Here is a 14,581-nt window from a genome sequence, read left to right on the forward strand (position 1 = left end):
AGGGAGTGAGATACCTCCTACCGTTCTTCTATTCTTAAGGAGTGCTTTGCTTATTCGGGGCTTTTTTCCATTCCATACGAAATTGGAGATTGCCTTTTCAAGCACCCAGTCTTTTGATCTCAGTAGTTTAAGAAGCTGAGATGTGTGCCTACAGCAGCTTGCTTTGTAACTGCCCTTCAATAACCCTTGCGTGGAATGTTCTTGGATCTGCTGGGACGTTCTTTTAGAAGATACTTGGTACTGTTCTGCTTACCCAATCTTGTAATGAGAAGCCATACAAGAAACTTCTCTCATGTAAAAGCCTATGACACCTCTTGTTTCTTGAAAAAATAATGTTGGCTCTATCCAGTAGGCAGCTTATTTGCACTCTCCAGAGGAAGCTCAAAGATTCATTGGTGTTCACCCTTTCACAACTATAGAAGGACCAAAGTAAGCTGACTTGGCATGTTGATTTAATCTCTTGATTATTTTATGCCCTATTTAAATTCACTCAGTTATTTATGGTATTTTGTCTTGTTTACCTTCTTTTTTTAAAGTTTTTTTTTTCTTGTATACCTTCCTATATTCCACCTATAACTTAAATTATTTTGAAGAAAGAAAAAGGGATAAAATATATCCAAAGTCACATATGCTAAGGCATCTCTGGGTGATGTGAATGTCACCACACATCCTCCTAAGCAGAAGGAACTTTGGAGGATTAAGTCTACCCAGAGGTGCCTGGGGGGGAAAACCTTGACAACTCCTAGAAAACTAGCAGTTGGAAACCCTACAGAGCATGGTCTTACTCCGATACACAAGTGAGAATCAACTCAAAGCAATTGATGGGTAATTGCAGAGGAAACAAAGTTTTCTCCTTAGAAAACACCTGTTCATCCAAGTGGCTTGCATTAGGCTTTGGCTAGACGTTTGGAGATGAGGATTTCCATCCAGCCCTCTGATTCTATAATCCAGTGAGAATTTTAATTTAAAATACTAATGTACTTTATAACACACAGTGGATTACTTTTAGAACAATGGGAATTTCAGGACATTTCACTGTGCTCATAAGAAATTTATACGTAGACCAAGAAGCAGTCATTCTCCTTCAAATAGAACAAGGGAATACTACATGGTTAAAGATCAGGAAGGGTGTACAGCAGATTTTTTACCTTTCCTTCATGCCTATTTATTCTTCATTCTGATTTTTTTAGAAGTCATAAACAGAATGAACTCAACAGACATAGATATAATAAATCAATAACAGAACAAAAAAAGAGCACAACACAAAATACTGCATAACATCAGTACATAGAAAGAATATTATGCTAAACAAAGTATGTCAGAAAGGCTTTTGGAGTAAAAGGCCATTATTATAGAAACACAGATAGAATGAATTTTCGCTGGGAATGGAAGGAGAAGGAATAAAAATTAATCAATAGAGAAGTTGAGTGGAAGAAAAAGTAGTATACAATATAGTGATCAGAAATTAGAACTAATTATACTAATCTGTTATAACTAATATTATAAAACAAAATGTACATGAATGAGTGGGGGAAAACCCTGATATGATTTGTAAATGTTCCCTCAAATAAAAATATTTTTAACAATAAATATATATAAAATATAATTTAAGAAAATGAACTGTAGGATGGAGATTGCATACCCTTGCGTGTAGAATGTGAAGTAGTCTTGAAGCACTTACTGAAAAACGTTAAAACCTATAGCCGTCAGTATAGATTATAACTCAACGTCAAGAAAACCCAGATCTTCACAACTGGACCGGTAGGCAACATCATGATAAAGGTAGGAAAGGTAGACTTTGTCAATGACTTTATATTACTTGAATCCACAGTCAGCACCTCTGGTAGCAGCAGTCAGTAAATCAAAAGATATGTTACACTAGGAAAACAACGCTACAGAGGACCTCTTTAAAGAGCCAGGATTTCAATAAACAACGTAAATTTAAAAAAAAAACAACAACAAAAACATAATGCATGATTATATGGAATAGTGTGAAAGACAATGGATATAAACTTTGTAAGCAAATCAGTTTTACAAAATATAATGCAAAATAGAATGTAAATGAATGATTGTATGAAACACAATGTAAATGGAAGATTATGTAAAATGAAGTGTATATGAATGAAACATAATAAAAGAGTAATTATTACATAAAAACCAATAAAAATATTTAAAAAAAAAAGAGCAAGGATTTCAGTTTAAAAACTAAGTAAGGCGTGTCTCATCAAAGCCATAGTACCTTCCATTTGTGTCATACTGCATATAAAAGTTAGACAGTGAGGGAGAAAATTGCGGCAATGAATGAATGGAAATCCAAAACCACTGTAAAAAAAATAAAAAATTATAAAAAAAAGTTAGACAGTGAATAAAGAAGTTTGATGAAAAATTTATTTCTTTGAACTAACTGTAGTGTTTAGTGAAGAATTTTGAATATACAGTAAACTGGCAAAGACAAATATATCTTGGAGGCAGTGCAACCAAGGTTTTCCCTCAATGCAAAGATGGTGAAGCCTCATCTTACGTACTTTGTACACAATGTAAGGAAGTGCCAGTCCTGAAAGAAGATACTGTGCTTTAGAAGTGGGTCACTGAAAGAGAGGAAGGTCTTCAGTGAGATGGATTGACAAACAACTACAAAAACGGCTGTGAGCATGGCTCTGAGAGTCAATGTGGTGGCATCTAACAACAATGACAACGATGCATTTTAAATACTCATATTTTTAGCTCACCTTAACTGAACTCTCCCAAGTCTCTTCTAAGAAAACAAACAAGGTGGCAGGGGGGAGACCCAAAAAACCAAAACAACCCAAACCTACTGCTGTCAAGTCTGTTGTAATTCATGGCAGCCTTCCATTGGGTTTCTAAGACTATAAATCTTTATGGGAAGAGAATAGATCTTTCTTCCATGGAGCAACCATTAGGTTCAAACTACTGAACTGTTGGTTTGCAGCCTACCACTCAGCCGCTCCACCTCCAGAGTTGTTGTGTACTGTCAAGTTGGAACTTACCCAGAGCTGACCCTCACAAGGTTTTTCAGAGGCAGTTTAATAGCATGGCAAGAAATTGCCCATCTCTCTCCATCCAATGGATTTGAAGTATGTGCCTTCGGGATTGCTGCATAGCTCCTTACACTGGGCCACTAGAGCTCCCTTAAGAGTAACAAAAGTTATATATTAAACTACTCTTAAAAGAATAATTAAAGTTATTTGTTACTCAGTAAGTCAAATTAATTGAACTTATGCCATTTATCAGAAGTGCACCAGCAACTATCATTTCCCCAAGAAGATTTGAGTTGAGTGACCATAATTTTGCCACAACCCATGGGAATTTGTATAATCACTGGATAATGTATGTCCTTCAAGTTGTGCATTCTTTAGTGTTGTAGGACTAAGGGATGATAGAAGGAGAATTGATGCCTTTGAGCTGTGGTGCTGGAGAAGAGCACTGAATATACCATGGACTGCTAGGAGAACAAACAGGTTCATCCTAGAGAGGATGAGACCAGGCTGCTCCTTGGAGACAAAGATTGTAAAGCTTTGTCTGACATACTTTGGACATGTTGCAAGGAGGGACCAATGCTTGGAGAGAGACATCATGCTGGGGAGGGAGGAGGGCCAGCACAAGAGAGGGAAGGCCCTCAATGAGATGGATTAATTCAGTAACTGGGGTAATGGGGGTAAGTATGTCAGAGACAATAAGATTGGCACAGGATAGAGCAGGGTTTACGGCTGTGGTACATAGGGTCGCTATGAGTTGCAGGCGACTCGACGACACATAACAACAGGGGCGTTGAGAAAGGATATGACTCTCTTTGGCACCCAGGCTTCACAATTTTTTTCTCCAGAATCTTCACTGCATGCTAGCCTTCCTGCCACCGGGTTGGACTCCAGGCCAGTCTAGAACAGCCAGACTGGAATCCTCCCAGCAACTCTTCCATCTCACACACATTTTATGAAACTGTCTTGTATGGCACAAATGATTAAGCAGTTGCTCATGACCAAAAGGTTGGTGGTTTGAATCCACCCAGAGGCACATAGGAAAAATGCCTGACCCTCAGTTTCTGAAAGGTCATAGCCATGGAAACCTCATGGACCACAGCTCTTTTCTGCATATAGAGCATGGACATATTTGAGAATATGGCCAGGAAACTGTTTTGTTGTTGGATTATCAAGTCAGAACCTACATGTAGTTTCATCATCCAGTGAGTTTTCAGAGACAGTAAGTTGCACGCGAGGAGATTTCCCATCTTTGTCCCATGGAACAACTGATGTAGTAAAATTGTGTACTTTTGGGTTGGCAGCACACATCCTTATAAGCCTCTCAGCCACCAGTGGACTATAATTGTTACAAATCCTTAAGACAGAAGTGTAAGTGTCACGCTATAAGACACAAAAAACCACTCTTGCTTCAGAATTTCACAGGAATTGCTATAAAACTTGAAGTGTAAGTAATAAGTGCCATTAACGTAATTATTTGAAAGGATGCTCTTTGCTGTTCCTGTTTTAAAAATGATACGTTGAATGTTCTGAGCCTTGTCATGGTGGAATAGAGAACACACGATTCTGATATCGTTTAAGAGCTCGGCAGTGCTTGGCACAGGTCTGGGAGGATGGAATGCCAAGCTGTTTGTGAGAAATGTCCTCCTGCTGACTCCTAAGCCTCAAAAATATACAAAGGTTGTGTAAATGTGACACAGGAAGCGGGCCAGATTTCTGTAGTGGGATTGTTTTCTTAACACACCTGCACAAAGAGTTGAATGAAGTTGAATTTATAGAATCAGTGCTTTGAATGATCTAAAGCATGATACATTTTGTTTCTTCCTTACATAAAGGAGTGTCTAAACAGACACCTCAAAAGATTCTTTTCTTTTTCTCTAGGAATTGCCTTTATTTCCTGTTTGTGTCTCTGTACCTGCCCTGGGTCCCTGGAAGAGACACACATTTTCTATTGGAGTACTATTCTAAGGAGAGAGCTCTGGTGGCTTAGTGATAAGGAAGGATGTGCTGCTCACCTAAAGGCACATGGTTTGAATACAGTAGCTGCTCTCTGGGAGAAAGATGGACAGTCTCCTTTCCTACCATTTACTGTCTCTGAAAACCCTCTGGTGATGGTATATCACAGCAACAACATTCTAAAATGTGATAGTTCAGTAGCACTGTAGAGGAAAGGATTTGTGAGCTACTTCTAGATCACAAAAGTTTACACCAAACCAAAGCCGAACCTGCATCCAAGGAAATCCTATGGAGCGATTCCCTGCTATATCACCTACTACAGTCCCTGTGGGTTGGAATTGACTGAGTGATGCTGGATGGTCCCTGGAGCGGAATGGTACCTAGAATGGCAATAGTGTTGTAAGTTGTGCTGCATAGCTTCACTCAGAACAATATAGGAGCCAAAGAGTTCTTGATGACTTCCTGAAATCAAGTTTTGTGTTTTTTTGGTTTGTTTTTAATCTGTTAAAGGGAAACATCTTCTTGTGGAAGCAGTCTATGTGTGGTTAGGAACGTGAGCTGTGACAACTGTCTGCCCAGGTTCAGTTCTCCCACCTGCAGGCTCTGAGATCCACAGCACACCCACTCCCTTCTGTGCTCTCAGGTTCCGCCCCCCAAGATGGAGAACACGTTGGCCTTGACCTCACAGGGCCTCTGAGGGGCCTGCCCTCAACTGTAAAGCAACGTCCATTCACAGAAGAGCTGTGTCTTTGCCGTGTGCCGTCCAGGAGCTTCCTGCTGCCATGGAGCCAACTCCAACTCCTGGCAACTCCATTTGTGCCAGAGTAGAAGTGGTTCCAGGGCTGGCTTTTTAGAGGATGCTCACAGCTTTCTTTTAAAGCACCTTTGCATGGATTCCTATCCCCAGCCTTTTGGTTAGCAGCCAGGTGGACCGGCCAGGGAGGGACTGCCCAAGAGAATTAACAAGAGGACTTGACTGAAATGTGAAGCTGCAACCACCAGGGCCCACTTCAAGCATTTGTGGAATATGTTTGAGTCCAGCATAGCAATGACTTCTGTGGGGAGGATTATTTGCCCTTTTAAAAACAGAAAGATTTTAGGCTTCTTATTAAAAATTATCTTATAAAGCTGCTATATGAAATGGAACACATAAATGTTGACATACTAGGTATTGGCGAAATGAGATGGCTTGGCATGGGACATTTTGAATCAGATGATCATATGATTTACTATGCTGGGGATAAAAAGGTGAAGGGAAAAAAGGGGTTGGTTTCATAAATAAAAAATCATTTCTAGATCTATGCTGAAATACAGTGTGTTGAGTGACAGGATAATATCCATACACTTACAAGGAAGTCCAGTGAATACCACTATCATTCAAATATATGCACCGACAACCAGAGCTAAAGAAGAGGAAATAGAAGATTTTTACCAACTTTTGCAGTCAGAAATTGATCAAACATGTAATCAAGATGCATTAATAATAATGGGTGACAATAATGCAAAAGTTGGGAAGAGGGAAGAAGGAACAGTAGCTGGAAAACATGGGCTCAGGGAGAGAAATGAGGCTGGAGATAGAATGATAGAGTTCTGCACATTCAATGATTTATTCATTGCAGACCTTTTATAAGAAACATAAACGCAGGCTATACACATGGATTTAACCTGATGGTATGCATAGGAATCAAATCTATTACATTTGTGGAAAGATTTGCTGGAGAAGCTCAAAATCAGCAGTGAAAACCAGGCTGGGGCAGTGAAAACCAGGCTGGGTACTGATTGTGGGACAGACCACCAACTACTCATATGCAAATTCAAGCTGAAGTTGAGGAAAATTAAGTCAAGTCCTCGGGAACCAAGATTTGACCTTAAGTCTGTCCCACTCAAATTTCAAAACCATCTCAGGAACAGGTTGGAGGCCTTGAGCACCAATGAGCATAGACCAAATGAGCTCTGGGAGTATATCAAGAAAGTCGTCCATGAAGAATGCAAAAGAGCATTATAAAGGCTAAAGAAGAAGAAAAGACCAAGATGGATGTTAGGTGAGACTCCGAGTATTGTGTTGGAGCGCCGAGAAGCCAAAGCTAAAGGAAGACATCAAGAAATCAAAGAGCTGAATAGAAAATTTCAAAAGGCAGCTTGGAACGACAAAGCAAGATACTATAATGAAATGTGCAGAGAGCTGGAGTCAGAAAATCAAAAGGGCCAGACTCGCTCAGCATTTCTTAAGCTGAAGGAGTTGAAAAACAAATTCAAGCCACGGGTGGCAATAGTTGAGGATAGTTTGGGTAGAATGTTGAATGATCCAAAATGTATAAAAAGAAGATGGAAGGGGTACACAGAGTCACTGTATCAGAAGGAATTGGCTGACACAGAGGAGTTTCATGAAATAACATATGAGCAAGAACCTATGGTGATGAAGGAGGAAATTCAAGTTGCTATGAAGGAATTGGCAAAAAACAAGGCTCCAGGAGTTGACTGTAACAAACAGATGCTGCCCTGGATGTGCTCACTGGTTGTGCCAGGAAATCTAGAGGACAGCCAGCTGGCCAACTGACTGGAAGAGATCCATATTTGTTTCCATTCCAAAGAAAGGTGACCCAACAGAGTGTGGAAATTATCGAGCAATATCATTGATATCACATGCAAGCAAGATTCTGCTGAAAATTATCCAAAAACATTTGGAACAATATGTCAACAGAGAACTGCCAGATGTGCAGGCTGGATTTAGAAGAGGCTGTGGTACTAGGGATATTATAGCTAATGTAAGGTGGATCTTGGCAGAAAGCAAAGAATACCAGAAGAATGTCTGTCTGTGCTTCATTGACTGTGCAAAGGCTTTTGACTGTGTGGATCACAACAAGCTGTGGCTGACTCTGAGAAGAATGGGAATCTCAGAACATTTGATTGTGCTAATGCGAAACCTATACTTGGACTAAGAGGCAGTTGTCAGAACAGAGCAGGGAGACACTGGATGGTTCAAAATCAGGAAATGGGTCCATCAGGGATGTATTTTGTCTCCATACCTTTTCAATCTGTGTGCAGAACAGATCTTCTGAGATGCTGGGCTGTACAAGGAGGAATGTGGCATCAGGATTGGTGGAAGAATCGTCAACAACCTGCGTTATGCAGATGACACAACCCTGCTCACTGAAACTGAGGAGGACCTGAAGTGTTTGCTACAGAAGGTCAAGGACTGCAGTCTTCAATATGTATTGAAGCTCAATATCAAGAAAACAAAGATTCTCACCACTGGGCCAATTGGCAGCATCAGTATGGATGGTGAAAAGATTGAGTTAGTTAACAATTTTAGTTTGCTCGGCTCTTGGTAACAGCAGCCAGGAAATCAGGAGACGAATTGCATTGGGAAAGTCAGCTGTGAGGGACCTCTCAAGAGTACTGAAGAGCAATAATGTCAGGCTGGAGACTAAGGTGTGCCTGATCCAGGCTATAGTCTTTGCAATTACGTGCTATGCACAGGAGAGTTGGACAGTGAATAGGGATGATAGAAAGAGAATTGATGCCTTTGAGTTGTGGTGCTGGAGAAGAGTGTTCAATATACCATGGACTGCTAGGGGAACAAACAGGTTCGTCCTGGAGAGGGTGAAACCAGAATGTTCCCTGGAGTCAAGGATTCTGAAGCTTTGTCTGACATACTTTGGGCATGTTGCAAGGAGGGACTGGTCCTTGGAGAGGGACATCATGTTTGGGAGAGTGCAGGGACGGCACAGGAGAGGAAGACCCTCGATGAGATGGATCAATTCTGTGAGTGGAGTGGTGCGAATGAATGTGTTTGAGACAGCGAGGTTGCCACAGGATAGAACGGCGTTTAGGGCTGTTGTACATAGGGTCGCTTTGAGTCGCAAACGACTCAATGGCACATAACAACAACAACAACAACAACTGGAATTTATTATTCATTAGTTTATTTTATAACCATAATCATAATAAAATAATTTTCACTGATTGTTAACAAATCTACTGCCTCCTACCACATGTTAACAAACACTATCCAAATGCTTAAAAGCATGCCTTTATATTATTGTCCCCTCAAGCTGAAAAAAAAAATGTAGGGGAGTTAAAAACTGTTTTTCTCATTGCCTAATGATGGGAGATTTGAAAATAAGGTCTGATGGTCTCATTTTGCTATTTTTCTGACAAGGGAAGCTGAGATGAGAAAACCCTGTAAGTTAAATTTTGTAGTTACATAAATACAAAGAAAACTTACTGAACTTGACCCGTAACTTTAAATATTTACACACAGATTTTGAAGCTCTGGCAAAAAAGCAACTTAATAAGTCATCACATCTTGGGATTCGGTCAGGGAACTAGTTTAATGATACAGAAAACCTCTTGTCTAGAGTTGTCATGCTCAAATGTGGAAATTAAATTCAGAAAGGCTAAAGGAAATAAGAGTTGATCTAAAAGGTTCTAAGCCCTGTTGTTATAGGTTATTGAATCAGAATGGACTCATAGCAGACCTTCCACTGGGTTTTTGTTGTTGCATACCACCGAGTTGGAACTGACCCATTGCTGACCTTCCAGCAGGTTTTCAGAGGCAGCAGATAGAATGGGAAAAGATTGTCCATCTTTCTTCTGTAAAGCAGCTGGTGGTTTCAAACCACACACCTCTGGGTTGGTAGTGCAGTTCTTTACCATGAAACCACCAGTTAGTGGTCACCTTTTCTAAAATTCTGTACATATCTTGATAGGAGTTCTGTGGCATTTCGTGTTATGTGTTGGGCTGATAACCAAAAGATGGTTCAAATCCACCAGCTGCTCCATGGGAGAAAGATGAGCAGTATACTTTTGTGAAAATGTAAATCCTCAGATACTTCAAGCATGGACTCTGTGTATTGCAGTAGGCTTGATGTCCAGTGGATTATGTACCTCTTTGGTCTTTAACCTTTCAAAGACTAACTCTATGCTCAAGAACAAAGAATGTGCATGGTGCCTTGTATATAGCCAACAGTTGATAAAAACTGCTTTAATGAATTTTGGTAAATTAGTGACTCTGAATAAAGCTCATCCTACAATTTATCATTTTTCCTTAAGTTACAGTCATAACCTAGGTAGAAATTTGTCTATTAAGGATCAAATGCCTCTAACCTTTCCTCCGCTAGTAAGTTTCTTCCTTGTGACAAATACACCACAGCCTTCACAGTTCACACAGTTTGCTCACTAATGGAATTTTCCAAGGGAATAGGAAACAAAGTCTCAAGTAAAGACATTCTGGGTCTTGATATTTGAGCAGGTCTTTTAGAGATAAGTGTCTGAAGCCAGGAAAAGCATCAAGAGGAAATGCTGCATATGTAGACAGTGTTGGAAATGTAAGGACCTGCGCCAGGGGAACGCAGACCACTATTATATTTAAACCCCCTTCATGTTATTACAGCTGTAGGGCTCGGCCCTGTGGAGGTGTGGTCTTCGAGGCTGGTCGTAAGACCTTCAGTTAACTAACTTTTGACCCTGGGCAGTGACTCTTAACTTTCAGCTGTTAGCTAAATCAAAACTAAATCCGTGACCAGATAGTCAGTTATGACTCACTGACCTTGTAGGACAGAGTGGAGCTGCCCCCCCCTTGGGTATTCAAGGCTGTATTCTTTATGAGAGCAGACAGCTACCTCATTCTGCAGAGCAGCTGGTGGATTCCAACTGACAGCCTTTCAGCTAGCAGCCTAACACTTTTCCCCACTTGGCCACAAGAGTTCCTGCCCCTTCCTTATTGTCAACACTTAGCCTTCACTATAGACACATTTGGAAAATATGCTGAGAACAAGGCTGTATTTTAAAGTTCCAGACGCTGAACTAACTCTTTCCAGGGCAAAGGACCTCAACCTGCCCTTCCTGTCCACACCCCTGCCAAGGCTTTTGGGTCTCAGATAAAATTTTCTGTCCTACTTCCAGCCCCCATCCCACCCATCCTTCTCTGATGGTTTTGATGTTGTCACCATTGAAGGCCAGGGCCATGCGGGCTGCCTCCAGTTCTCTGATTGTACACATTTACTGCTAAACTCTACCTGAGTGAGCCAAGAGACAGATACAGGTTAATTGGGGAGAATCACACATCTTCTAGGGCTCCATCCATTGGGACAGATAACCTAAAATCCTGTAACTTTTCACAGAACCTCAGAATCTGGACCAAAAAATAAAATAAAAGCAGGAACCTGGGCAGCAGTTTTCAAAAATATACCTCAAATGATAGAACCAGAATATCAGAACCTCTCAGGTCTAATGACAGTGGGTTGAAACCACCTAAGAAGGTAGCATTCAAATACTTAACTCTTTTCTGGTTCAGCTCGGTTTTCTATTTTGATTTTTCCTATTAGACACGATCTCACCACATTGTTTAGCTTTCAAATCTTACTTCATTCTCCCCCTTTTATATTTCTTTCTTTCTTTTTTTTTTCCAGAAAAGGCAGGTTTGCTTTTGTGTGATGAATGGGGCTGTGTCACTGACAGGATTTTGTGAACTGCTATCGAGGATCTGTTCCGAGGCTTTTCTGTGTCTGTAGGTTTGTGTTGCATCCCCTTTCCCAGGGATGTCTGCCAGGCTACTAGAATCTTCTCCAGAGAAGCTCCAAGGGCGCCACTTCCATCTCTGCCTTCCTCCTTGCACCTGGAAAAGGGGCACTGTGCCCATTCAGAGCACTATAGCGTGAGATTGGCCGCAGATATTTGACATGCAGCACAAGGATTCCTTTTTGAGATTTTTGAGGAGAAACATACTGGCTTTTCTGCAATAAATGTGGCTGGGCCCTGAGTGCCTCCGGTGCCTCTTCTGAGGACCACGTGCCCAGCTCACCTGTTGGCCTCCCCAGAGTGACACCCAGGGCAGCTCACCTTCCCTGGGAGGTCTCTAGTCAGTTTGCACAGATGGGGTATGGAAGTAAGAGTTTAGAATCAGGCCCAGTTGGCAGTTTCCTACCTGTCTACTCTGCTTTGACCGGGCCTGGAGACCATATTTACCCTTTCACCCTGGTACTCTCTCCTGCTCTCTTCTCCGGCTTCCAGCGTGTTTCCCTTCCCTGGCTCTCTCTGCACATCTGGGGGAAACCACGAGCCATGGTCTCCAGCTGCAGTCATTAACAGAAGACTTTCCCTTCCTCTCTTCCTCCAGAAACTCTCCTGACGAATGCAGCGTGGCAAAAGGTGGGAAGATGGTGGGCAGCCCAGACACGGTGGGCATGAACTACGGCAGCTACATGGAGGAGAAGCACATTCCACCCCCAAACATGACCACGAACGAGCGCAGAGTGATCGTCCCCGCAGGTCAGATATACGCCAGCTTTGCTCTTTGCTCAGTGAGCATGCCACACCCTTCCTGTGGGTGGGCAGACACTATTGTAGTTCTCTTCTCCCGGTGCCATTCATCCCCTGTGGTCACCTTGAGCAGTGATCATAGATGCAAGCCAGTCAATATGTCCACCCAGGCAAGATGCGCAGTATTCTGCAATAAAATGAGAAAAAGAAGGGTAAACTCACTATCATACATATATGTAATGTATGTGTATGTGCAGAGAAATATGAATACATGCCCACAGCTCACACTTGTGTATATGTACAGAAGTCTGAGAAAATGCATATATATATACATATATGTGTATGTTGAGAACCATTTGAGCGAACAAATAAATTACTTCATCTTGCTTGCATCAGTGATCAACACCCTTGGTACCAGCAGTCAGGAAGCAAGCCAGCAGTCTTGCATTGGGCAAGTCTGCTTTTTGAGACTTCTCCAAAATGCTGAAGAGCAGTGATGTCAGTTTGAAGACTAAGGTGTGCCTTTTTCAGACCATGATCTTCTCAATACGTGCTATGCATCAAAGAGCAAGACAAGGAATAAAGATGACAGAAGAATTGATTCTTTGAGTTGTGATGCTGAAGAAGAGTATTGACTATTCCATGGACTACAAAAAATCCCCATAGTCTTTGTAATTACTTGCTATGCATCAGGAAGCTGGACAATGGCTAGAGATGACAGGAGGAAAAGTGATGTCTTTAAGCTGTGGTGCTGGAGAAGAGTACTAATATATCATGGACTCCTAAGAGAATAAACAGGTTCATTCTAGAGAGGGTGAAGCCAGGTAGGTCCTTGGAGGCAAGGATTCTGAAGTTCCATCTGACATGCTTTGGGCATGTTGCAAGGAGGGACCAGTCTTTGGAGAGGGACATCATGCTTGGAAGGGTGGAGGGAGAGTGAAAAGAGGAAGAAGCTGGATGAGATGGATTGGTTCAGTGACTTTGGTTATGGGGGGTGGGTGTATCACAAACAGTAAGATTGGCAAAGGATAGAACAGGATTCAAGGCTGTTGTACATAGGGTCACTATGAGTCACAAGCAACTTGACAGCATGTAATAGCAACAACCAAAAATAGCCAAACAGGTATGTCTTGGAAGAAGTGTAGCCAGAGTGTGCAGGTTGGAGGCAAAGGGGGCAAAACTTTGTCTTTCATACTTTGTACATGTAGCTAGCAGAGGCTATTCCTTGGAAAGCGACCTCATGCTTAAAAGATGGAGAGGAAGACCCTCAAAGAGAAAGATTGACATGGTAACTTTAGAATGGGCTCTAGTTTGTCAGAGATGATGAGGCTGGCACAGGGTAGGGCAGGGTTCAGGTTGGCACTTCATAGGGTCACTGGGAGTTGTACTTGACTCGATGGCACCTAACGACAATAGTTTGTGTGTGTGTGTGTGTGTGTGTGTGTGTGTGTGTGTGTATATATTCATTCACATATATATATGCATTATCTATGTGTATATACAGAATAGTCCAAACATACATCTGTATATTTGCATAAACACACACACACACACACACACACAAACACAAACACACACACACATGTCTCTAGATGAGGCAAACAGTTTTCTCTCACCTGTTCACCTAAAGGTTAGTTGGTGGTTCAAGCCCACCTAGAGTCACCATGGAAGGTAGTACCTAGATGTCCGCTTCCATGAAGGTTACGGCCTAGAAAACTCCATGGAACAGTTCTACTGTGTAACAGGTAGGGGCACTATGAGTAGAAATCATTTCAACAGCAACTAACAACTTCATCTGTAAACATAAACACACAAAGACCCAGGCAAATGCACATGCACACTGTGTACATATGTGCTTGGACACACACAAATACACACATGTTGTTATTACCCTGTGTCATCAGATTGGGACCAACTTAGCTGACACTCCAGCAGGGTTTCAGAAACAGTAAATCGCACAGGAGCAGCTAGTGGATTTGAACCCATATGCCTTTGAGATTGCAGCCAAGCTTCTCAGTTGGCTACCAGAGCTCTCGATAGGAAGATTAACTTTAAACTTCTCAGAGGAAGGTTGTCCCATAAAAACAAAAGTAATTTGATAACATCAGCAGTTGTTACTGTTTAGCAAACCTTTACTCTGTACAGTTGTTTTTATGCATATGCATATCCATATATACACATGCACAAAGGTCTGAGAAAATACACATACATGCACATCCGCACATACATGGATACGAAGGTTGTATAAAAATGAAGAATGACCATGCATAATATATTGTTGTTGTTTGTTGTTATGTGCCGTCGAGTCGCCTGCGACTCATAGCGACCCTATGTACAACAGCCCTAAACTCCGCTCTGTCCTGTGC

At 41.6% G+C, this 14,581-nt stretch overlaps 1 protein-coding gene across 1 annotated transcript in view; it reads left to right on the forward strand.

The window, feature by feature from the left end:
- The window catches only part of ERG (v-ets avian erythroblastosis virus E26 oncogene homolog), a 177,739-nt gene that overhangs the window by 97,226 nt on the left and 65,932 nt on the right, over nt 1-14,581 (forward strand). The window contains exon 3 of the mRNA XM_006886720.1: nt 12,073-12,224. Within this exon, the coding sequence (XP_006886782.1) occupies nt 12,073-12,224 (152 nt within the window). The remainder of the gene's footprint in view (nt 1-12,072; nt 12,225-14,581) is intronic.

Source organism: Elephantulus edwardii, unplaced genomic scaffold, assembly GCF_000299155.1.
Source record: "Elephantulus edwardii isolate Elephantulus edwardi_28Jun2011 unplaced genomic scaffold, EleEdw1.0 scaffold00051, whole genome shotgun sequence".
Taxonomy (NCBI): Eukaryota; Metazoa; Chordata; class Mammalia; order Macroscelidea; family Macroscelididae; genus Elephantulus; species Elephantulus edwardii.